At 42.6% G+C, this 25,674-nt stretch overlaps 1 protein-coding gene across 2 annotated transcripts in view; it reads right to left on the bottom strand.

The window, feature by feature from the left end:
• LOC111143034 (phosphodiesterase 4B) overlaps nt 1-25,674 on the bottom strand; it is a 571,923-nt gene that overhangs the window by 82,197 nt on the left and 464,052 nt on the right. For both annotated transcript variants that reach the window (XM_022496458.1, XM_022496459.1), the window contains one exon: nt 22,112-22,164. In XM_022496458.1, coding sequence (XP_022352166.1) covers nt 22,112-22,164 — 53 coding nt within the window. The remainder of the gene's footprint in view (nt 1-22,111; nt 22,165-25,674) is intronic.

Genomic DNA, 25,674 nt, shown 5'->3' with positions numbered 1-25,674 from the left:
CCTCAGAAAAACCTACACTACTCACTTAATATTTATATATATTTTATATTTATATTATAAAAATATTTTGTGCATTTTTTTTAAGATTTTATTTATTTATTTGACAGAGAGAGATCACAAGTAGGCAGAGAGGAAAGCGGGCAGGGGGGGTGAAGCAGGCTCCCTGCTGAGCAGAAAGCCCGATGCGGGACTCGATCCCAGGACCCTGAGATCATGACCTGAGCTGAAGGCAGAGGCTTAACCCACTGAGCCACCCAGGTGCCCCTATTTTGTGCATTTTTTATGAGCCAAAGCACTGGCTCAGGAAATGAGGATCAAACCTACGGTGCAGTTCTATGAACTAACATTTATTCAGCATCTTTTGTCATGTTAAGTATTTTATATGAGTTAGCACTCATTATAATTACCTAATTGTAATATCATTAGTATTCATTGTGCTCACTACAAACCCATTTTCAATTTATTTTTATTGAGCAAATATTTTCATAACACATACTATGTACCAGGCCTTAGTTTAAGAACTATACAAATATACATCCACTTAATCTTCATAGCAAACCTAAAGGATAGGTAGTATTAGGATACTTCGGGAAACTGAGGCAAAGACAAGTTATTTGCCCAGAACCATAGAACTAATAAATGGCAGGCCGGAATTTGGGCCCAGGCATGGAGCTCCAGAATCTCCATTCGCAACCATCATTCTATGCCACCTTGCAACTCCTATCAGGTAAGTATGATTACTCTTCTTTCCAGGAAGTACTTGGGACCCTCAGGTTAGCTTTGCTAGGGTTACACAGTTAATTCATGTATTCAACACCAAATACTCACAGAGTGCCCTCTAAATGTTAGGCACTATGCAAAGTTCACATGTGTGTATCAAAGATATATGATATCTGGGGCGCCTGGGTAGCTCAGTGGGTTAAAGCCTCTGCCTTCGGCTCAGGTCATGATCCCAGAGTTCTGGGATCGAGCCCGGAATCGGGTTCTTTGCTTGGCAGGGAGCCTGCTTCCTCCTCTCTCTCTCTGCCTGCCTCTCTGCCTACTTGTGATCTTTGTCAAATGAATAAATAAAATCTTTAAAAAAAAAAGATACATGATATCTGAAGAGACTTGTCCTCAGGAGTTTATAATACAGCTGATATGTGGACAGTGTGGGATTTAGATTTAAGGGTTAAGAAGGTTTCTTAGAATCCTTAGAACACTTCTAAGAAACCCTTCTCAACCCTTAAATCCAAGACTTGTGACCTTTCCATGACTCTATCCTTATAGAATTCGGTGAAATTGTTGGGTCCGGGGCATCTGGGTGGCTCAGTGGGTTAAACCTCTGCCTTCGGCTCAGGTCATGATCTCAGGGTCCTGGGATCAAGCCCCACATCAGGCTCTCTGCTCAACGGGGAGCCTGCTTCCCCCCTCTCTCTCTCTGCCTGCCTCTCTGCCTACTTGTGATCTCTCCCTCTGTCAAATAAATAAATAAAATATTTTTAAAAAAATTGTTGGGTCCGAAGAGGACCCCTCAAAGAACAGGTTGTGGAGCTGGGACAGCTCTGAAAAGCTTCCCTGAGGAGGAGGGCAACACTCATCACTTAGTGTTATTTAAATGCTTAAATGTTTCACATTTAAGTATCATCCCCATCCTCGCTCACTGCAGTCGCCTTGAGGACTAGGACTCTAACCTAATATTGCTCACAGTGTCTGGGACTGTGCTGCACACACTCTGTCCAGTAAAGCCATCTAGAAAGAGTTGTGACTGGCTGAGTCCTTACAATAGGGAACAAAGCTGGCAGTCTTCAGTTTTGCTACGTGTAAGATTTCTTCAAGCTTCTTCAAACTTAGACACTTAATTACCATGGCAGACATACACTAGGTTTTCCTGGCTCTCTGGGGACTGTCACTCAAAGAGTGACTGCAATAAAACCCGGAGGTGTTCTGAATTTTCTCCTCACCACATGGCCTAGGTCCTCTGCACTTCCAGATTCAATACTGTCCTCCCTAGGGAACCTCACAGCCCCCATCCACTGCCACCAAGCCCTCTGGAACCAGGAGTCCTGCCTCTGTGACCACAAATGCTCTTGTGTTTACGTTGCCAAAATAGGCAAACTGAATTCCCACATTTTTTTCACTAGTGCAATGGGAAGCACCAGGGCCTTGGTCCTAGGAAATGATGAAAACCCAACCCAGATGTATACAGAGCAAACACTGCTGTTTGCCATACTGCCTTGTTTGTTTTGGAGGAAAGTAGATTTATTAATAATAAAGTTTCACCATGGGGCAGGCAATTCTGAGTTACAAAGTATCAGTCATAGAAAGTAACTCAGGAAAAACCCCATTAAGTCACCTAGTCCTGCATGTGCCAAGGCTGTAGGCTATGTTTCTGCCTTATGAGCTTTACTGGCATTTCAGAATAAACGATGAGACGTTAAGAGTGATGGCTCACCTGTGATTCCAAATTACCATTAACGAGGGAGCTCACGAAGGGCAAACGGAAAAGAAAACACACACAAAAAATCTCAACTCCTCAAAGTTTCAATTCATAACCCTGTGTAGGCTGCTGCCCCAAATTGACACAGAGACAAAACTGAGGAGTAGACGTCAAGTCACAGAACCACGTGGCGTCTTCCGTGGAGACTCATGGGCAGGGGAGAAAAAAACAAAACAAAACAAAACACTACATTTATTTATTTAACACTTATTTATTTAACCTCCTGGCTGGGTTGGGTTGTTGGATTTGGTTTTACATCCTGAATTACAAAATTTATCATGGGAACGTGTGTCAGCTCTTCACTGAGGGAAAGAAAGACTTCTCTTCCTTGTCTTCTCTCATAATAGAGCCAAGTGTCCCACATGGTTGTTTGGAGAAGTTCAAATGTGAAGACTAAGAGCATAACCCTAGCCGGGCTTCCTTCTCTACCTCTACTGTTCTCTCTTCCTGACAGTGCACTGCCTGCGCACGATCCTGGTGCCTCCTGCCTGGACTGCTGTGTAGCTTTTACTCAGACTCAAACCATCTGGCCAGCAGCTGCCAAAATCAGCATCAGCTAAGATTTACTGAGAGTCAATCACATGCCCGCTCTGTGCATACTGTGATCATATATGTATCCTTTGCTTAATTTATTTGTCACAACCACTTCAGTTTTTTGTTGTTGTTGTTGTTGTTGTTGGTTTTGACTTTTTTAAGATTTTATTTATTTGATAGAGAGAGAAAGCAAGAACAGGAACACAAGCAGGGGGAGTGGGAGAGGGAGAAGCAAGCTTCCCGCTGAGCACGGATCCCGATGCGGGGCTCCATCCCAGACCGTGAGATCATGACCTAAACTGAAGGCAGACACTTAATGACTGAGCCACCCAGGAGCCCCTTGTCACAACCACTTTGTAACATAAGGAAGGGGACAGTGTGGACAGTAGCCAAGGCCATGGGCTCAAAATCAGGCAGGAAGAATTTTCAATCCTAGCTCTACTATTCCCCCACCCCGAGCTTTATTGAGCTATAATTGACCTATAACCTTGTATAAGTTAAAGGTATACAACGTGATGATTTGATACATGGATGTATTGTGAAATGATTACCACAGTAAGCTTAGTTAACATACCCATTGCTCCACTTTTTTTTTTTTTTTTTTTTTGAGAGAGAGAGAAGGGAGGGAGAGCATGTGTGGTGGAGAGAGGGGCACAAGGAGAGGGAGAGAGGGAGAATCTGCTCCACACCTAGCACAGAGCCCGATAGGATCTCACAATCCTGAGGTCATGATCTGAGCTGAAATAAGAGTGAGATGCTTAACCAACTGAGCCACCCAGGTGCCCCTCCACTACTTTTTAATAGAGGTTTTGGAAAAGTCAATATCTTCGTCTGTAAAGTGTGAATAAGAACAGAACCCATGTCACAGAGTTATTTTTGCTTTAAAAATAACTTTATTCAGGGTGCCTGGGTGGCTCAGTTGGTTGAGTGACTGCCTTCAGCTCAGGTCATGATCCCGGACTTCCAGGATCGAGTCCCACATCGGGCTCCCAGCTCCTTGGGGAGTCTGCTTCTCCCTCTGACCTTCTCCTCTCTCATGCTCTCTCTCACTCATTCTCCTTCAAATAAATAAATAAAATCTTAAAAAAAAATAACTTTATTCAGGCTTATTATACATAAATACACCTTATTTTTTCAAGTGAAGAATTCAATATTTTTAATAGATTTACTAAGTCGTGAAACCATCATCACAAATCAGCTTTAGAACATTTTTATTACTCCTCGTGCACCTTTACAATCAATCCTGTCTCCTGCTCCTTCCCCACTTTTTGTCTTTATCTCTTTGCTTTTTCTGGATATTATTTCATGTAAATAAAACACAACTGATGGCATCATACCATATATGGTATCTCACATCTGGCTTCTTTCCCTGAGAAGAATATCAGCCATATCATATATAGCAAGTCTCCTCAGTCTGTTCCTTTTCACTGCTGAATAGTATTTCATTCTCTGAATATAGTTTCTTTTGTCTATCCGTTTACTGGGCAATAGACCTAATCAGGTTGTTTCCACTCCTTGGGTATTATAAGTAATGTTGCTAAGAAGACTTGCATTCAAGACTTTGTGTTGGATCTATGTCTTTGGTTTTCTTGTGTAGACACCAAGGAGTGGAAGTGGTGGGCCATACAGTACACTTATATTTGACATCTTAACTCACGGAATTGTCCAACGCTTAGACATTACATAGAAATGGCCTCACCCAAAGCCACCAGGAATACTGATCAATGAAAGTTGCTATTGTGGTTGTTGCTGCTACTTTTTTGCAGGATGTTTCCACTGGTTTATTGTGTAGATTAGGAGGTTAAAATAAAGCTCAGAAAGGGTTACCAACTTACTCAAGACCACACGGCTAATCGATGGACAAACTGGAATTCTCTCTCATGTTTTCTGACTCCAAGCCTGGCACTGTCTCCTGCCATCACAGCCAATACCACACTAAACATCCTGGGGAACACAGCTCTGCCAATTCAGTTCCCTGCAGAACAAATACCTCGGGCGTCTCACTGCACAAGAAATAAAATCTTGATTTGTGTGCTAGGTATAGAAAGCCTCCTCCTATTTTCCCACTGATCTTTCCTGCCTACTTTCCTACTGCACACCTTTACCCTATCCTCCCTTCACGAATCCCCCAGGATGACTTTCATTCCAAAAACTCAGCCAATACTCTTTGGGCCACAATACCCTTGTTGGAGCATGATCTGAGTTCTCGAATAATATTTCTCACTTTTACCTTATGAAGTCTTACCCAACTTTCAAGGCAGAGTTCAAGTCATACCTCCTATACCTTCTTACTTCCACATCCTGGTGACTCTGATTAAAATTAACTTGTATTTTCCTAATGCGCTTAGTTATATAACAGGTACTCATGAAAACACTGACTTGAGCTGAAATGACCGGGGGGAAACAAAAAAAGAAAAAAAAATACTCAGCTGTGTAATGAATGAGCTAGCTATGAGAAGTAGTAATTTTTAAGAATGCAACAAAAATCATTTGTAAAATTCCCAGGTATAGCAACACAGTGTTACTAGTTACAGAGTACCTAGGGTTGAATCCTGTTCCTCACAACCCATCTTCCTCTGTGTATCTAGAGCACTTTATTTGTGCTTTAGGCAACTTCTTAGCATACTGTATTGTATATCCATTTAAATTTGTCTGTCCCTCAGGACTTTGAGCTCCTCCGGAGAAGAAACTGTGTCTTACTCATTTCTGTATAACTACTGCCCAGCACAACACCCTATTCACGTAATAGGTAATGGTGAGTACTCACTCAATGCTGAATAAATGAATGAGAGGGTTAGTGAATGACAGAAAGAGCTGCTCTCTCTGTCTGACACAGATAACTCACCAAAAGTAGGTAGAACTTTCTTGCCTGACATCAGAGTTCTACAAGAGGTTTTTTTTTTTTTTTTCTTTAAAAAAGATTCTAATCTTCCCATTGGCCTATTGTTCATTCCACTTCCTCCAAATCTGAATACATCAGTAAGTATATATGTAGAATATTTTCTTTTCAGTTCCTTCCTTTAACTCTTTCTAAACAAGGGCCACAAAAAAAAAAAAAAAAAAAAAAAAGAGGAATCGTTAAAGAGAAAAATTCTGCAAATTATGTAAGCTCTAAAACACAGTGACTTTTCCTTTTTCCCAAGTACGTTGTCAGATTCTAAGAAGGATCCAGCAGAGGCTTTGCACATAGTACCGGCATTGTAAATAGCTGCTAAATAATTGGATCTAATAAACATTTATTAAATGCAATGAACAAGACCCTGTTGCAACATTCTAAGACTCCTAGCACAAGGGACCTAACCAATATATAATTGTAACAGTATCAACAACTATGTATTCATTCAGTCAGTCATTGTTCTATGACTGGCACCATTTCAAGTGTTTTATATGAAATAACTCATTTAATTTCCATAACTCTAAGAGGAAAATATTAAAGATGAGAAGATGAGGATGAAGAATCTGAGGTTTACAGAAGTTTTCAGAAGTAATTAGTGTAATAAGTGGTAGAACTGGGACCCAGGCAGTCTGGCTCCAGAAACTCCCCATGAGAATGCTTCTAAGCTTAGGTGAGAGGCCACGTTCTCTCCATTTCTGTTTCCCCAGCACTCATAACCACTCAATGACCATTTGCTATTAAACTGTGCCAACCACAAGGCTGACAGGGATTAGGAAAAGAATACAGATACACTGTGTTACGCAACAATAATATGGTCTAATGTCAGGGTTGCAAGGGGTGGAAGAAGCCCAGGTTTGGGAGCCAGACCAGAGACCTGGGCTTGAACTCCAGATTCACCAGTAACTAGCTTCGGGGCTATTTCTTCTCTGACAAAAAAAAAAAGTATTATATTAATAATCACAATAAAATATATATATATATATATATATATATATATATATATATATATATATATCCACCCCAACACCCACACACTACCATTTCTGGGCCAAAAGCCATTTTGGAAATTTGAAGGCTCTGTAAGATTGGACTCTACCCTCAAAAGACTCAAAACTAATTGAAAATAAAGATGACTAAGTCTGAGGTTAAAAGATTTACCTCAGGTCACACACCTGGTTGGTACTGGTACTAAAATTTAGTTTCCTGAGTTCCAGCTCAGTGCTCTTTCATTTAAGTCACAGAGTTTCACTTGAGGTAAAGAAGTTGAACAAAACACCACCAGAAGCAAATTATTCAAAATGGGACTTTCCAGAGCCAGTCTGGAATTGGACAGCTGCCTCCTTGTGTTCAAGAGAGGCACACCCCAGTTTCACTACAGATCTGAAATCTCTCTCTCCTTGTGATGTCAGAGGCTGGGGACATCTTCTAAGCAGTGAGTAATGCTCTGGAATTAAGTCTCCCCCTGCTCTGCTATATCCTAAAAATACTCCCTTGCCTTCTTCCCCTGTTGGGATGTCCTACTCAATACCAAAAATACCTTTCAGTGAAGGGGACTTACTCCTGAAGAGAGAAAGACACTATCACCTCCCTGCCGGCTCAGTTCTTTCCTTGAAGGGCTTGAAGTACATTTTCTTTTAAATTCTCTATAGTTCTAGAATCTGGAGAAAAGAGCAGGTTAAATGTAGCACAGAAAAAGGAGGGTACTGTCCAGAGAACACTGAGTATGAGTGGAGCAACAGGAGTAAACATCCCCTCAAGGGTGGATATACCTTGAAGACAGATACCTGTGTGGGCATCACCCATAGCACTTTACGTACCTAACAGCACAGAGGACTAGTGCCAAGTACCTTTGGAGCCAAAGAGCCAGGGCTCAAGTCTTAGCTCTTTCACTTACTAGCTGAGTGTCTTCGTATTAGAAGCTGCCCTCACAGGGGCACAGTTTCAATGGTTAAAGAAAGCGAGATAATAATGACTTCATAAAGGGTGGATGATGAGGAAAAGATCTCATTGTAGTTTCTAATAGCAAATCTTACACTTAGCAGGGGTTTAATACTATGGTAACACTTCTCACCGTGTTTTGTAGTTGAACCAAATGTTTTAGAGTGGATTCTTTGGAAACAAAGAAAACACTCTGTGGCTAATACAGCACTAAAAATTTTTGTCCAACTACCGTTCCATCACATCAGCTCACAACGCAGGGAAAATCTCGGAATTGGCTGCGTCTGCCCTTCTTCTGAACAAGAGAATCTCATGTTAAACTTTCTACATCTATCTAGATGTGCTCTTCCAGTAGGGCACACGGAATGTACCACCTCTCAGGGAAACGCATTCTGTTTTCTGCCAAATCTCTAGTGGGCTAAAGGGTTCACTGAGCTAAAACCTGTCTCTGCTACAAATTCTACCCAGCATAACCTGCTTCACCCTGGTGACACAAATGGTGAAAAGGGAATGTTTCCCCAACACTGTCCCCTGCTAAAAATCAGAGTGATTCCCCTGCACAGAAACCAGAGGAGTAGGAGGTAGTAAGTGATGCCACCAACAAAATTAAAAAATGAAGTAGAAGGAGCACATTCCATTGATGCAGAAAAAGAGGAGGTGAAGATAAGTGTTTCTACAACTTGAGTAAAACCACTGACTCAAGACCAAGAGAAAAGCCAGGACTTGGGGAAAAGGAACCAGCAGAGATGTCAATTGCTTGAACGCCAGAAAGCAGCCATAGTGGGTTCAGTTTAGTAATTTGTTGAGAGCTGTTCTTTTTTCAAAAAGTAAATGTGGTGAGGAGGAAACTGCACCCTGAAGGCAGGATCCTAGGTCTGAGGTGTTCCAGATAGAGGTGGTTACGGGAGCCACCTGGCTCACGGTTAAAGTACTCAGAGAGCCCCGTGACATGCAGACGGCTGAGGTGAGAGCAGAAGCTGGGCGCTGTGGCAAACATGAGGCTATGTGCTCCGGAAAGGGGCTAGAGGCATCACCTAGGATGTGTGCATTCTTAGTGGCAGGAACACAAGATGCAGAGAGAGCACTGGTGTGAGGAGGTTTTAGAGTCCAGGCTTGAGAAAGAAAGGGTCTCATGGATGACCTAGAGAATGGGGCTGACATCAAATTTTCTCAAGAGGATATGAATGTTCCAGAACCCCTTCTGGGTAAACAAGTACTGTATGTAAAGAGGACGCTTGCCTCACTCCAAGATATTTCTGGCCAAATTAACCTCTTTTTGAGGTATTTTCCCCCATTGAGTTTGCAGTAATAAGTTGTGGTCTTCAGACAAAGGGCCCAGAATGACTGGCATTCTTGTAGAGCTGAAGTCCAAGATTCTCTTTTCTCTCACAGCTGCTCAGTAGAGACAATGGTGAGAATTTGGGGCCTCTGTGGTGTCACCAACATTTAGTAGGTGTGTCACCACTGCTGGGGACTGTTGGGGTGTTCAAAATACAAACACGTTGCCCTTGTGGTCTTTCAAACCATCATATGCTTTTCAAAATAATTCTGTGAGCTGGGAAGAATGGCTATTTTGCCGTGTTTTGGAGTCAAGTTTCCATTAGTCAGAAGGAATATAAAGATTTTTATTTTCCTGGGTCTTATATATTTTTTTTATTTGTGTAGAGCTGGGCATAATTCTTGTCTGATACCCAGGACAGGCTTATTTATTTGTTGGCTGGTCCTTTCGATGATTTATGTGTCAACTTGGCTAGGTAATAGTACCTGACTATTTAATCACTATCAATCTAGGTGTTGTGACGATATTTTGTAGATATGGTTAACATCTATAATCAACGGATCTTAAGTAAAAGAGATTACCTTAGATATTATTGGTGGGCCTCACCCATCAGTTGAAGGTCTACGAGCAAAAATAAGTTTCTTGGAAGAGAACAGATTCTGCCTCAAGACTGCAGCATTAACTCCTGCCTGAGTTTCCAGAAATTCAAACTTGCCAGTCCCCACAATCCCATGAGCCAAATCCTTACAGTAAATCATAAATATATGTATATATGTATCCTCACACTGGTTGTTTCTTTGGAGAATCCTGACTGATATGGTCTATATCTTCGGGTAGCTTTTACTCTACACTTTTATTTCCAGATGGTGCAAACTCAAGATCAGATTCTGAGTCTTATTCAAGTTAGCACTTCCCTTCCCCCCTACATGGTAGCAGGCCATAATAAAAATCTCTTGTTTATACGGAACACACAAAAACCCAAATGGATGAACATATGCCAATGGCATAAAGAACAATTATGTCTTAAAAAAAAATCAATGCAGGACATGTATACTCTAAGACCATATATAAAGAGTGGGCCATAAGCAAGACTAATCGTAGGAGGCTTTCCATGGGTAAGTCTTTGAGTCAGATTAAGAGGCCTGGAGGAAAAGTGCTTTGGCAATGTGCGGGGCATGGAGAAAACAGCAAATCAGAGGGCAGCCTAGAAATGATCTGCAGGTAAAGAGAGACAGACTAGTTAAATGTGCAATGAAAGGGGAAGAAATAATAGGGAAACAGGTCAGTGAGGACAGAGGTCTATTGTGTTGACTAAAAAAACTTTTGAAGAGCCCTTATTTTCCCCTGGGATTAAAAAAAAAAAAAAAGGGTAACCAGCCAGCATGCATGCCTAACATGGCACACAGCTGGCACAGGCAAGAGCTGAGGGACTCATTGTCAGGACAGGTCCTCTGCACGGAGAGGAAGAACAGCTGTCGCCACTGACTGCCCAAGACTCCTGCTATGCAAAGCCAGGCTTATGCATCACACTGAAGGAGTGGGTTTACTTCACAGAACTGAGCCTCTGCGGGCAGTGTGGGGTTGAACAGGAAGTCACGGTGCTCTGCTCTTCTGAGGTGGGACTGTCCTCCAAACTCAGAGAATGGAGAACTCTGGAGGTTTCACCTTCGCCTTCCAGAGAGTCAGGTAGCCCCAGGGCATGTAGCAATTCTCGAAGGAGACCAATTTTCTTTTTGTGCAGACGGCAATCCAGATTGGCAACACAGATCTTGAGACATATTTTTGTCTCATGGACATTGTTTCAAGTTCCCCAAAGCTGGAGCAAGCAGGCAGCTGCAAAGTCATTCAGTTTCTCTGTCCCCAAAAGCCAATTTCCCCTCATCAGGATCTACCCCTGACTTAAGGAGGTCCATTTTTCCATGAGTAGGTCAGCAATCTTTTTCTCCTTTTATTTACACACCATTTCACTACTTGTCTTTCACTGTTCATTCTTTTCAATGATTTTTTTTAAAGATTTTATTTATTTATTTGAGATAGAGAGAGAGAGAGAGAGAATACAAGTGGGGGAGGGGCAGAGGGAAAGAGAAAAGCAGACTCCCCACTGAGCAGGGAGCCCAACAACGACGTGGGGCTCTATCTGGGGACCCTGGGATGATGACCTGAACCCAAGGCAGACGCTTAACTGACTGAGGCACCCAGGCACCCCTCAGTGAGGTTTTTCAATAAATATTTTTTGAGCATCTGCCCTGTGCTAGGCACACAGTCTAGAGGTATAAGTAATCGAGAAAACAGGCAGTTATGATACATTAAAAACATTAACATTGATGTAGCGCTTTCTTTGTGTGTCATTGTGCTAAACCCTTCGCACACATTAAGCTCATTCTCACAAGGATTCTCTGCAGAAGGTCCTATTGTTATCCTCATTCTACAAAGGAGGAAATGAAAGTCCAGAGGCATGGAATTACTTGTCTTTAGTCCTACAGAAAGAAAGATACAGAACCAGGACTAAACTCAGCCAGTGTGGATCCAGAGCTTGTCTGCTTAGCCACAAAGGTGGATGGAAAGGGCAGGTGCCGAGGTTGCAGGAGAGAAAGCACAAGTCCCTGTCCCTGACCCCAGGAGCCCAAAGGCAGGGCCAGTAGCTTGACTGAAGCCTCAGGGAGAAGGAGAAATTCAAATCAGATCACGTCAATCTTCTCAAAATACCTCAGCGGCTTCCCATGTTCTTTAACCCCCAAAGAATAAAATTTGCACGTTTTACCCATGGCCTACAAATGCCCTGCTCAACCTGGCCTTTCTCAGCCTCCATGGCCTTGTTCTTCACTGCCACCCTATTGATCCTGATCTCAGGCTGGAGCACCTGGAAGGTGTTACTTATCATCTCTACCCACCCAGCTCCTACTCAGTGTTTAGGTCGCAAACTCGAGGTCATTTACAAAGGCCTTTCCTGGCCCCTAATCTACATTAATCTCAATAATAACTAAAGATAATAATAATTAGAGCAAATGCTAAATAATACTAGATAGCAGGCAGTATTCTAAATGCTTTATGTCTAACAGCTTACTTAAATATTACAACAATCCTAATGGTAAGTACTAGCATTATTCCCATTTTTACAGGTGAGGCAATGTTATAGTATTCTGTACTTTTCTTCATTATAATGATCAAATGTGTAATCGTGTATTTATTTTCCTAATATTTCCTGAGCTATAAGGTCCACGAGGTCAGGCTCTAAATTCTTTCTCTTCACTAGTATACCTCCACTGTCTAACAGTGTTTCATATGCAGTAAGCATCTAATAAACATTGATGGACATGGACATGTAATAGCCATTTCTTTTAAGATTTACACATTTTTATTACTTGCAATAAAATGGCTAGATAATAAAGGAATTAACTGGAAATTATACAGTAATTACTAAGGCTGTAGGTAATTCAGTATGTTTGTTTGCTCTCCTGTTGTGAAATGCTCACCATCCCCCTTTCCGTCAGTTAAAACTTCCGAGGTTTACTATGGGGGTGGGGCAGGGACAGTGTGGTCTAGACTAGAGGAAAGAGCATGGGTTTTCAAGAAATACAGACCTAGGTTTCAGTTCTGACTTTGTCACTAGCTATGTGGTCTTGAGTAGACCCCATGTGTTCCCTGAGCCTCTTTTTTGAAATCTGTGAAATCAGGACAACAACCTACGGGACAGATCAGCGTTGAGAACTATGCGAGATAACGCATGCAGAGGGCCTAGCCCAGTGCCTGGCACGTATCAGGAGTTGAGTAACTGCTAGGTCCTCTCCTCACCTGCACCCAGAGGGAGGCAGGGGGGCTTTCAAAATCCTATGCTTTGCTAGGCAAGCAGCACTAGCCAGACTAGATCCCCAAAATGTGAAGTCAAAGCACAAGTGAGGGGGAGGGGGCACAGACTGCGTCACTGCCTCCACGGATCAAACCGGCTGGATAATTGCTGTGGCCCCACCTCACGCCATGGCCACAGCCACAGAGGAGGTAGGAAAGTATACAAAACTCTGAGGCGTGACGTTGGGTACTTGTCAACAGCTCTGGCTGGGAGTAAGTCAAGACAATAAATGAAGAAAAAGATCCAGTGAGTCCTGTTGCCTGTACTCTATCTCAAGGGGACAGTCCCTGCTTTGTTTCTCTTCTCTCGGGTGAAAAACTGTTCCCTGAAATGCTCTTGGCTTCCGAGAACAGCTCGAAAGGCAACTCCAGAGAGTGCTGGCCAGGAGCTGATCAGAAGCAAGCAAGCAGAATTCACCCTGCCCCCCAGGATCATGTGGTTTTGGGGATGCAGGCAGGAGAAAACAGGGAACTTAGAAGGTTCTCTTCCTTCCTTCTCCATTTCCCAACATCCATGTTCGTTCTTCTCTAGGCCGACCCTGACCTTCTTTTCTCCCTCCCTTTCAGCAAATAAAGGGAAGAGAAAGAGGCAGATGGGTAAAAGGGGCCTCTTCCCATTCTCAGAAAGAATGGAGAGACAGCAGAAGAATCGTTCCAAAAGACGTCAAAGCCCTCCCCTAAGCTGGACTCTGCTGGTGGGCTTTGTCTTCTCTCCAAAGGGAAGCTCTGTGTCAGCTCCCACTGTTCATCTCTGCTGAGCTCCCCGAGTTGAAAAGACCCTGTCTGTGCAGGTATGTACCAAGCCCCAAACACTGTATTTAAACACAACTGTAATGAGTGGCAGAGCCGCAATTACTCTATCCTATTAAGTGAAGTCTTCTCACGCTTAGGCAAGAGAAAGCTCTCAGTTAACTACGATCCAGTTTATCAGAGTCTACCCTGAACATTTTCTGCAATCTGTCTTTTTTAAGAGAAAGAGCCACCCTTGTATGGTGTCATACCTTCCCCTCCACATGTCTTTCCACGTAATCAGATTTGTACGGTTTCAGGGGAAACAAATCTTAAACTTCAAAGACAGCTTGCCTTCTAGATTGTATTCCTACAGAAGGGAAGTAGATCAGAACATTGTAGACAGATCCGAACAGGACTTTCTGTTTTGGTTCCCGACTTCTGCCAGCAGGCCTGGGCTCTTAGCTTTCACACACTGACCACCTGCTATGTGCTGGGAGCTATGGGAAACATTTTGCATAGGATGATTAATAACATGATACTAATACTGACACTTTTCTAAGTGTCAGGAACTATTCTAAGTGCTTTTTGTATGTTTACACAGTTAATCCTTACAACCAATATATGAGGTATGTAAAATGTCCACCCCAATTTTGGAGATGAGGAGATTGGGACATGAGAGGTTAAGCAATTTGTCCCAAGGTCACATACTAATGGAGCTGGGATTTGAAAGGGGCAGTCTAGCTCCAGAGTCTTTACTTTTAACCACTATATGCATAGATAGCTTTTCTTATTCAACCCTCCCAGCAATCTTACACGATAGAATATTAAAACACCTACTTTCTAGACAAAACAAAGCTGAGTTTCTGAGAAGTAACTTGTCTAAGGTATTGGCCCAGGGATTCCCAGCCCAATTTAATTCAACATACTACTTTGTGCCAGGCACTGTACTAGGCACTAAGCTATAATACAGAGTAATAAGTTAGTCACATTTAGTAATTTTTTTTACTGTATTTATTTTAACACTGTCACTTTTATGGCATTTATTTTAATACCACCTGAAGTAATGGATGATAAAGAGCTTACTTCAAGTGAAAAAAAGTTACGTGTAGTCAAGATTAGCCAGGAATGTCAGCACTGTATACATGCCTGAGAGCTAGAAGATATTTAGACCAGCCAACTATGAACTCTCTAATCCTTTCTGATTCAGGCATGGGTAATGGGTATACCCTCATTTGTATTTGTTCAGTCCATAAACATTTACTGAGCATCTACTATATTCCAGGTCATGGTTTATAAATTGGGGATATTAAAATAAAATTAGTATTTGAACTTGAAGCAGTCTTAGTTTAAAAGGGAATAGAATTAAATAAATAAGTACAGCATAATATGGCAAGTGCAATAATTGAGATTTGGAGATAATTAACAATTGAGAGTAATTTTGGATGAGTTGCAGAGAGCACATACAGAAGATGGCACATATGCTTAGTCTTAAAGGATAAGAAATGTACTTTTAAAATGAGGATGAGTAAAGGAATTAGCATTTACGAAGTAGGTGCTATGTATCAGGCTTTGGATTGAGGCTGTGTATTTAGCTGAATCCTGACTCAGAATCTAAGAATCAGTGAGTGGAAAGAGCTGGTTCATTTGACAATGTAAGAATATCCCTGAGCTGAATATGGGAGTGATATTCTTGAGAAAAGGCAGCCCAGACAGAGGGAACCGCATGTACAAAGGCAGAAAGGCAAGAAGAGCCTGGCATATTGAAGGGACAGTATGTTCAGGGCATCTTGGCCATCAGCTGTGCATGGGGCTTAGAGTGAAAGATGAGAACAAAGAAGGAATTAGAAGCAGAATTCTGAAGGGATTTGTAAAAAGTGGGGATCCTGTGTTGGAGGTAGATGATAGCCAACTAAGGAAATAACTACGACTGGGTTTTAGAATAATTCTAGTACCACAATGGAGGTGGAGGGGTTCCAATGGGGAAGGACTGAGGACAACAGACCCAGTGGGAGGACCAACATAATGGTTTAGGCATGGGAGGATGAATCACTGAACTAAGGAAGAAGGGGTGAGGAAGAAAAGGAAGGGGGTTGATTAGAGAAAAGGCTACAAGGATTGGCTGTTGGAGGTGAAGAGAGAGATAAAGGACGGACTCTGAAGCCACTACTCAAAGCCAGGAATATAGGGGTCAGCAACAGTGGTCAGATGTCTGGTATTTAAGTGCATACTAACTAAAAAAAGAAAAACAAACATATACGTAAAATGTGTACACACACACACACACACACACTAACTGATAAGCAAATGGGGCAGTGCGGGAGTAGGGCAGCGCAGTTTAGAAAGGGAGATGAGAGCAGAAACCAACATGGCAGGTTCAGATGACCAGATGTGAAGAAAGCTGTCTGCTCAAGATGGCTCCCTACCTCTGCGCCTGGGAGGGGGGGCGGGGGAGAGGAGTCCAGGTGTGAGATGAATCTTTGGCTCTGACTCCTGGGGCTGCCCAGGTAAATAGAGCTGTCAGAAATACCCAGAAGGAGCCAGCTGTTTCCTGACTTGGGAGCTGCATGACCAGGCTTGAGGTAGGCAGCAGCTGGGGTTTGGGAGGACACAGGCACGTGGGCAGCCTCCTGCCTCCTGCGGCAGCCCCGCAGATGAGGCGGCTGAGAAAAGTGAATCTTTCTTTCTAGCCTCCTCCTCCACCTTTTGCCTCAGAGCCCCCGTGCCGCAGCACCCTGCAAGCCTGTTTCACAGATGAAGGGCTGCGGCCACGAGCGGACAGAAGTGGCAGAAAGGACAGAGCTGTGCGTGTTTGTTCAGAAGAAACTGTTTATCTGGGGAACTATATGTCAAACCCAGCCTTACTGGCCGACAATAGTGGTTTGCCCAGATAATTTATGCCACCAAATAAACATCAAGCCGGGCTGTGTAGAGCTAGAGGTGAGTCGTGTTTTCAGAAGTGGGGAGCCACCCCTCACGGTCTCAATGACAGGAGATGCTTTTGCACACAAAACACTCAGGCAACAATATCTGGGCATCGCCTGAGCCTACTGTAACCAAAGAGAAAGAAAGGCCGGAACTAGAACGCAAAAGAAAAAAATAAACTGTGTTTGGAGATAGGTCTGCTACAATATAAACTTTTCCCTTTCTCTGGCTTACTGCTATAGCAAAACCTGATGGTTGTCTTTGTAAAAAACGTGTCTGTATCTAGGTCCCTGGCAGTGATTTGCCTCTGGGAGGGCCAGCAATCTATTTAATGACTCCATTGACGTCAATAGCATAACTGAAATACTTACTAACATGCATGATTCCAACTTTGGGGTGGGGGGTGGATGGATGGTGTTTCTCAGCAGCGCAAAAACGTGGAGTGGAGCCAACCCGGAACGGACTCAAGTCTTTCCGCAGCAAGTGAGAGATTCGATGCTGCAGGTTTCACTGGGGTCCACTGAACAGGAAGCAGCATTCACACTAAATTTGGAAATTAATTTTGAACTGGTGGAATAGCCATTAATGAGCAGGGCTTTATTTCTGGCAGTGTTTGCTCCAGGGTAACGTTTTAACTGTTCACACTTTAGTTGACTTGTCAATGTTTTTGCAACTACCCACACTTAATTTTAGACATATATGAAATAATTGCAGATCAATGTAAATAGCTTGGTCTGGGGTAAACTTTCAGAAGAAGGCTATTTTAGACAAAAGCAGTTCTTATAAAACAACCATTTGGGGACTTATTCCCAGAATTACTGGGACTTTTCTTGTGCATTTGCCCTATCGTTTTGTATGCAGCCTGCTTAAACACTTGAGGTGAATCATTAGGACAATTAGCCCAATAATTCAGGCCACAGAACCATCAGAACACTAATGAAAAACTTCTCTGAGATTTCTAGTGTTTTCTCTTGTTCCTTTCCGTTCTTTCTTCTTCTCTTGCCACTACCCCACCCTTCTTTTTTTGGTTATTCCCCCTCACCCCCAGTCTCTCCTTTGTCGTGCATGGCCATGGCCTTTGGCAACAGGATTGATTTGATTCGTATTTGTCCATAAGTGTTGTAATCCCACCTCAGAGCTCTTGCTTAATGTAGAAACCAAGCAAACGTCGTGCTTATGCCAGGCTTCATCTCCAGTCATCTGACACAGGCCACTGATGTGGTTCTCAGAGAACCCTTTACTAGTGAACACATACAGTCCATCTCTCATCCCAGGCCCTGGCAGCTCTGGCAAGGAATGAGAACTTGGTCAGTGTCATGACTTTCTGAAATTCTTAGAATCCAAGACAACTCTCTGAGACCTTTGTCTTCTCCTCCAACAGTACCTCTATCTGGCACACCCCCATGAGCTTTCAAGGGGATATTCATAATCAAGTAAAGATATGGGAGGAACTCATACTGAGAAATAGGCTTCTTAGCAGAAAGCCCCTTCTTCTGTTTTATCAACTCGTAAAAGCATCATTTCCTCCCCACAGAATGGCCTGAACACATAATAGAAGAAAGGGATTCCCATGAGCACTGACTGTTTGGGTCTGTTTCTCACTTAGGCCAAAGTATTTCAGACATACTGGAAAGTCCTCTGTTATCACATTTTATTTCTCCATATACAGGCTTTTCTTGAAAAATATCTAATGGACTGGTGTTGAAAACCACTGTAAACCAAGGCTTTGGAGACCCAGGCTGGGAGAGACTCTGGGTCTGTGGCAGTCCAGCCTGAAGTCCTCAGGCAATTCTCTAATCATCTTCGTGGCATGGTTTTGCTGTCATTTCCAATGACCCATGGACTTGGGAGTTGTTCTTTATGTCATCCGACATGTTATATTGGTGATGTTCTTGTTCAATATGTTTATTGTTAAATTTTAGAATGGGAAGATTAATATAGACTCTCCCACTTTACACAACAATTCGACTGCTGAAACACTGTATATACAATATATATTATCAATAAAGTCACATTTATGTGAATCAGAGGTGTTGGCCATTAAAAGGAATACTTCTCTCATCCTTTTGTAAAGCAAAGAGTCATTTCATAAAGGCTGTAAACCCTTGATGATTTATCTTTTTAGGAAATTCTTGCTTCCCATGACATATCTGTACTCTCTATTGAAATGCATACAAAGGCAAGGGATAGAATGGGTGGGAAAGTGAGACAATTATCCTACACACACACACACACACACACACACACACACACACATTGATTTTCCTCAATAATCTGTTTTCTTTTTTTTCTGTTAAAAATAGTTTGAGGCCTGAAATCCTAAAAATGACTTTTAGTTTCCATGTTGAATGTGTACAGATGCTAGAAGCCTGCCTTGTTTTTGGAGTGTTCTTTCTTCTATTTTTTTCTCTTTTTGTTCCAATCCTGATGCAGCATGTAGAAAAGGCCTGGAATTCCTGCTCGTGAAAAGGCAAAATGTGATAAAAATCGAGATATTCCCCACACTCCACAGCCTTAGCATTTCAATACTCCCAGGAGGATTTAGTGCATCTTTCTCCTTAAAGCAGGAGCATATCATTTCCATGCTGCTATACTTTCTGCATTTTAAATTCTCAATTACTTTACTCTGGCTTTGCTATTCAAAGTGCAAAAATGCCAACTTTTTGCATTTAACTCTTTTTGTCCAAAACCCACAGGACTGCACAATTATGTATTATATATGCTGTTAACAGAGTGTGTTTCAAACCTCTTTTCATTTCAATGCAGTAACTGATTTTTTTCATAGCAAAAAAGCCACAGTTGAATTTTTTTCATACCTACAGAGATAAAAATATTGACTCATTATTAAAATTTAATTTATGAACATTTTTCTTCAGATAAACTCTGCGAACATTATGCAGTTCTGGTCAAATCAAGATTTACTGTCTTGCTACTACGTGAAAATAGCTATGCCAATGAATTTTCAATGATAAAGAGATGAATAAGGTACAACTCCTGTTGTCAAGGTGCAGGAGACATATTAGCCATGAATTACAATATAACCTAGAATGGGATTGTTGCCATAGCACACAAAAAGGAGCAATTACGCTGATTCAAAAAAAAAAAAAGTATTGGGATTCTTTGCAGAGGAGGGAAACTCGTGCTGTACCTCGAGAGCTGAAAAGAGCAGTAACCTTGGTTAAAACGGTGAGAATAAAGGTACTGAAGACTAAGCAATTTGCTTTTATTTCCCCCATGAATTACTTCAGTTAGTGATCCATTTGTAAGAGCAAATGTACCAATTTAACGAGGGGTTCTGACAAGTAGCTCTTAAAATGAATTGCATTCCTTTCATTTAGATGAATGGGAAAAAAGCATTTAAAAAATATTTGGCTTTTCCCTTTCTCTCTGTCTCTCTCTTATACTTGCTTTTTATCCAAGAAGAGTTACAACCTAAATCATTCAGGCTTTCCTACCAAACTGGATTGTTGCTAAATGTGTTTAAATGATCATGGAATTCTTGTATCTTCTAGCTTGGATTTCAACTGAAATGCATGGGTTCAACTTAGTGATAATAGATGAAAACCTGATCTTATTATCATGAAAAATAATCTTTTAAAAGCAGTACTCCAGCATTCAATTCTGTTTGCTCTGAGCTACTTTTCATTCCCTTTTAAAGTTTCTATTTAAACACACTTCTTTGTCACATGCTGATAAATATTAAAATACCAGGAAAAATCTGCCTGACTTATTTAAGCTGATAATAAGAACAAAACACAGGATGTGTGTGTCCTCCTTCCTTTTCTGGCTGTGGTTAAGCGTTAAGGAGATTTTGAAACCTATTATTACGTAATAATTGGTATCGCTACATTCTCTTCCCGATGAAAAGCCAGAATTTTTGTAGTTTGCCACAAAGACAGACGAAAACAAATTGCCTAAGTGGTATTGTCATTTCTTTGCTCCATTGTTTTAAAAGAATTTAGCAAAAGAATCCCTAGTTGCCAAGCAGTAGTTACTGTGCCAATAATCACAAAATGATCTTTCCAACAACATCTCTGGCTAATGAGCTAATTTATAGAGCCGTAAATATCACATATTCTCCTAATGTTTGTCAGTATTTATTACAAGAAAAACAGTTTAAATATTCAAATTGATGTCAAAAGCTTCTTAGCACATTTGCCTAACAGAAATGTGAGCGATGATGTCTCACTGGTGAGCTAAGATGATGAAATGATAGGAGTTTCAAAACCACCTCCTTTGATCTCCAACTATGTAACACCAGTTATATGTTCAAACAGTCTATTTTGTTTCCTTTTATCAAACTTCTAAAGGAAATAGGACTTCAGCACACCAGGTTTTTGAAGCCCGGGGACGGAGTACTATTTTCTTCTCTCTGTTTCCTATCACTGGGCTCTAGAGGCAAACTTACCTTTACTTAGTATCTTCCTTTCACCTTGAGTCTCGTTCTCAATCTTTTTTCTAACAAAAATATTTTTAAAAGTGTGTACCGTAAATACTTCTGAAGCCAATGAGCCAATGGAACCTAGGTTTTTGTTCCTTTGTTTTTAGGAGTTGGGCTTTTATACTATTTCTGTTATCCTCGTGGCTGTGATGCCAGGGGGAGAATACAACATGCAAGAAAGGAAGATCGTTAAGGATAAAGCAAGGGGAAATAGCATAGCCGGAAAGAGAGAAGTGTTTGAGGCAGTGCTGTTTGGTGTTAGACCAACTCAACAGAGCTCATCTGACTTGTTTCTCCTGTGGTTTTACTCAGGCCCACCATCACACTAGTGGGGACAGAGTCAAGGTGGGAAATGCCATTTTGGACTTGTAACTGGTAGCATCTTATGTCAAGTAGAGTTACTGTTCGATCTGTATCCGAAGGGTTCCTTCTGCATAGACCAATTCTCCACTCTGCATGGAAAGCATATGCACAGCACTGAAAGATGAGACGTTGGGTTTCTTAAAACACACACACACACACACACACACACACACACACACACATTTGAGGAACAAAGTTGGAAGACCTCCAAGGGAAATGATCTGTGACCTGGAAGAGCCTTTGGTTTCACACCTGGAAAGGATGTGGATTCAAGTGGGACCTAGAGCTGACGCTAGGAGGAAAACCACTAGCACACCCTGTGGGATGCTCAGGCCAACCTGGGGGTCCCTCAGGGCCTTTGAAGTCAGCTGTCCTGGAGTTTATGGGGGCCCAGCAAGCTGAGGTGAAGTTGCACTACAGTACATCTCCACCTCCTGCCTCCTTTCTGGGAAGCCCCATTACCACACATCCATCACAGCCTGAAAGTCCAGGTGCTCGTATGACCGGAAAACTATTTCATTGGGTTTTATGTGGAATGAAGGAAAGCTCCACTATGCCTTTGAGAAAAGTCACCAGGAGACTTTAGAGGGCCATGATATGCAAACAAGTGCAATGATCCTAAAAAAGTTTCCACACAAATGACACCTTGATTATTTTGACACACAATGTGATACGGCTTACCTTGCGGGTTGACTCTGGAGACAGGTGGCTGACTAGCAGCAGCTGGGGACCTCCTGTGGAGATGGAGAGGAAAGAAGGCCTGAGTCTTTGTGTGAATATCACCTTCACGTCTCCCTACCTCTGTCCCCCACCCCCGAGATCACTGAGGAGTTTTCCAGGTCATAATGAGTTATCAGATGACATAACGCTATCTCCGGAAGGCCGTCTCCCATAACACTGGTAGATGACTGCAATCCCCTCACAGCCAGATGGCCTGGAATTTCCCTAGGCTCCAACTCTTCAGGAAGGAAGTCATTTACTCCAGGTCCCTAACCAGCCCCTCTGTTTCAGGTTTCACTGTTCCAGGGGGGCCCTCAGACAATACGCTTGCTCAGGAATAACACTAAATGTCAGAGTGGATCCCGATTCCTTTGGCAGCTCTGCAGAAAGTCATGCCAGAGGAGTCCTTAGAGACCAATCAGTCTGGGCCTCCCTTTTGCACCTCAGGAAACTGAGACCCAGAGAGATGAAGTCAGCTGCCAAAAGTCACACAGGAACAGGAATCCGGCTTCCTTAACCTCTGGAGTGGTCTTTTCGCAGAGGAACTGGGCATTATTCTACATTGTAATGAGCCTGCTGATGTCAAGAGTCCAATGAAGCAAGCAAACAAATGCAGGCTCCACAAATACTGGGCTCCACCTTTTGGTTTCTGTTTTTCTTTTTTTCTTCTTCATTTCCCAATCCCGCCCCTCTTGCCCCCACCCCATCCCCTTTTACTGGTCTCACCAACCTTTTCATGCTTTGTAGAACTTCTGCCCAGTGCATTACAGGGGAGCATCACCGAAATAGTCTAGAGCAGTGGTCTCAAACTCTGGGATCATCAGAATCACCTAGAAGGCTTTGCTAACACCCACTGCTAGACGCAGTCCCCGGGGCGTTTGACAGAACAGGCCCAGGGGAAGCCTGAGAGGATGCATTTCTAAAAGTGCCTGGTGGTACTAATACTGCTGGTCTGGGAGCCCATTTTCAGAGCCACTGGAACAGAGGGCTATCTGCCCCAGTACAAAGCAATAGGATATTAGCAACAAGTGAGAGAGGGAGATGCGAGGCCAGTCAGTGGTTCTCAAGCATGGATGAGTGTCTTACTCACTTGGCGAGCCGTTAAAACTATGATTCCCTTCCCCATCCCCAGAGAGGCTATTGCAGTATCGGGAATCTGTATTTTTCACATAGATCTGTGAATTCTGATACACAGCCACGTTTTAGGAAGGAAGCCATGTTCTAAATGACAGAGAATGGCCCGCAAGGATATTGTGGAGAAAGGGTCTCGCTACTGGGATGGCCACAAGTTCTCTTCCCAGATCCATCAGGGGCCATCCAGCTTCTAGGTAGCACACCTGATAGCTGCAGGCTCTGACAGACAGGGATCACACTTACAGAACATGTCCTAGCTAGGTCATCCTAGGCAAAGTGCCTTTAAACCCTCCGTGGCCTGACATTTTCTTGTGTAACAGGGGAAGAACAATCGCCCTCCAACGATTACTTTTCTTTTCTGCTAAACATCATGCTAGGTCCTTCTTAGCTTCCACTGGAATATAATCATCTCATTTTAAGGAGAAGGAAACCGAAGCACAGGTGAAGAGGTTAAGAAACACGCTGAGGCACATGTCGTTTGTAACTGGCGTGGCTGAGATTCAAAGCTAAGTCTTCCTGAACCCAAAGTGCATTCTCTTTCCACTATTCCATCTGCTGATAACACCTGCAGTCATACTGAGGGCTGTTTTTCAGGAAAAGTTAAGAGATTAAATTCCAAACTCCTTAGCTTAGCATTCAAAGTCCTCTGCTCTTTGGCCCCAACATACTTTTTCCAGCTTATCGGTCGGAATTCCTGACATTTCATCTCAAACCATTGACTGGCTGTTTGATCTCAAGTATCTTGTGCTTCTCCTTAATAGCACTTTAAAACTGTAATTAAAATAGGCCTTAAGTAGTGTTCAATATAGAACTCCGTAGTTTAAATATAAAATTTTTGCAGACAGGGAACGACTTGGTTACTACTGGATCCCTGGGACCCAGGATGGTCCTTCTTATGCCAAGAACTCAGTGAATGCTTAATGAATGGCATGAATGGAAGAAGGAAGGATGGAAGGAAAGAAGGAAGGAAGGATGAACAGAAGGAAGGACGGACTAACTCATATTTGCCTAGGACAAACTTGAGCACTTATGTTTCTGTGAACATGTGCTACCCCTCTCCTGACACCACTCAGGCTATTCCTCTGGAGGGGAAGCTCTCCCACTGCAAATCCACACATGTCAGTATCACCTACCTTTCTGTGATTTTGTGATTTAGAATAAGAAATGTATATTTGATCTTTGTCTTCATTCCTACCACAGAGGTCCTCAAACTCTTGGAAAGTTGAAGAGAGTTATAAAAAGTGTCCTTTGCTATGTTAATGAGATTTACGGAAAGCCTCTAGGTAATCTAAAGATGGGGGCTGACTGCCAGGGGAACCAACCACCTGACTAGAGGGCTGGCATTTTCAGCCCCACCTCAGGCCTCTGGAGAGACAACAGGAGATGGAGATTGAGTTCAGTCATCAGTGGCCAATGATTTGATCAATCATGACTATGGAACAAAGCCTCCATGAAACCCCAAAAGGACTGGGTTTGGAGTGTCTCCAGGACAGTGAATGCCAGGAGACTGCATCTCTTCCATTTGGCTGTTACTGAATTAATTATATCCTTTTATAATAAACCAGTATTCTAGTTAGTAAAATATTTCTGAGTTCTGTGAGCCACTCTAGGAAATTAATAAAACCCAGGACGGGGGTGGGGTGGGGCGTGGGTCATGGGAGTCTCTGATCTACAGTCAGTGGGTCACAAGCACTGATAACACACTGGACTTGCACCTGGTGGCTGAAGTGGGGAGAGTCTTGCAGGACTGAGCCCTTAATCTGTGGGATCTGATGCTATCTCCAGGTGGACAGTGTCAGACCCAAGTTGAATGGTAGGGCACTCAGCTGGCAGTAAGGGAAAATTGCTTGGATGTGTAGGGAAAAAATCCATACATTGTAATTGGTGTCAGAATTGTACCTTCAAAATGAAATGCCACCTTTTGCAAAGGATGTCATCATGTTAACTAAAATGGACCCCTCTTCTAATATCCCATGGTGCTTTGTATCTTTGTGGGTTATTTCCTCCTGTTAGAACTCATATGTGTGCACATTACTCCCACCACTAGTCTGTGACCCCACTGATGCGGGGGGGGATCCACAGCTAACTCCTTTCCATATATCCTCTGTAGGACCCACTAACCTCCCCCACAAATAGTGGGCACTCCATAGATGTTCGTGAACTGTTGGTTGAATGAACCCTTGATGTGACAATCATTTGAGAAGCCAAATACCACATGAATGTTTTATCTGGTTTCCTTTTCCTCTACAGTCTCAGTTCTACATACCACTCACTATTCCCACAAACCTAGCATGTGCTCACGTTACTGGGCCTTTGCATATGTTTTGCTTTGCTCACTCCTTTCCTCCTTTGTAAGTGGCAGACTCCTTCCCAGGTACAAGGATTCCCCT

This window comes from Enhydra lutris, unplaced genomic scaffold (genome assembly GCF_002288905.1).
Source record: "Enhydra lutris kenyoni isolate GAN:26980312 unplaced genomic scaffold, ASM228890v2 scaffoldscaffold9, whole genome shotgun sequence".
In the NCBI taxonomy this organism is placed as follows: domain Eukaryota; kingdom Metazoa; phylum Chordata; class Mammalia; order Carnivora; family Mustelidae; genus Enhydra; species Enhydra lutris.
The sequence above is the reverse complement of the archived record's forward strand: the minus strand, read 5'-3'. Positions and strand labels throughout refer to the sequence as shown.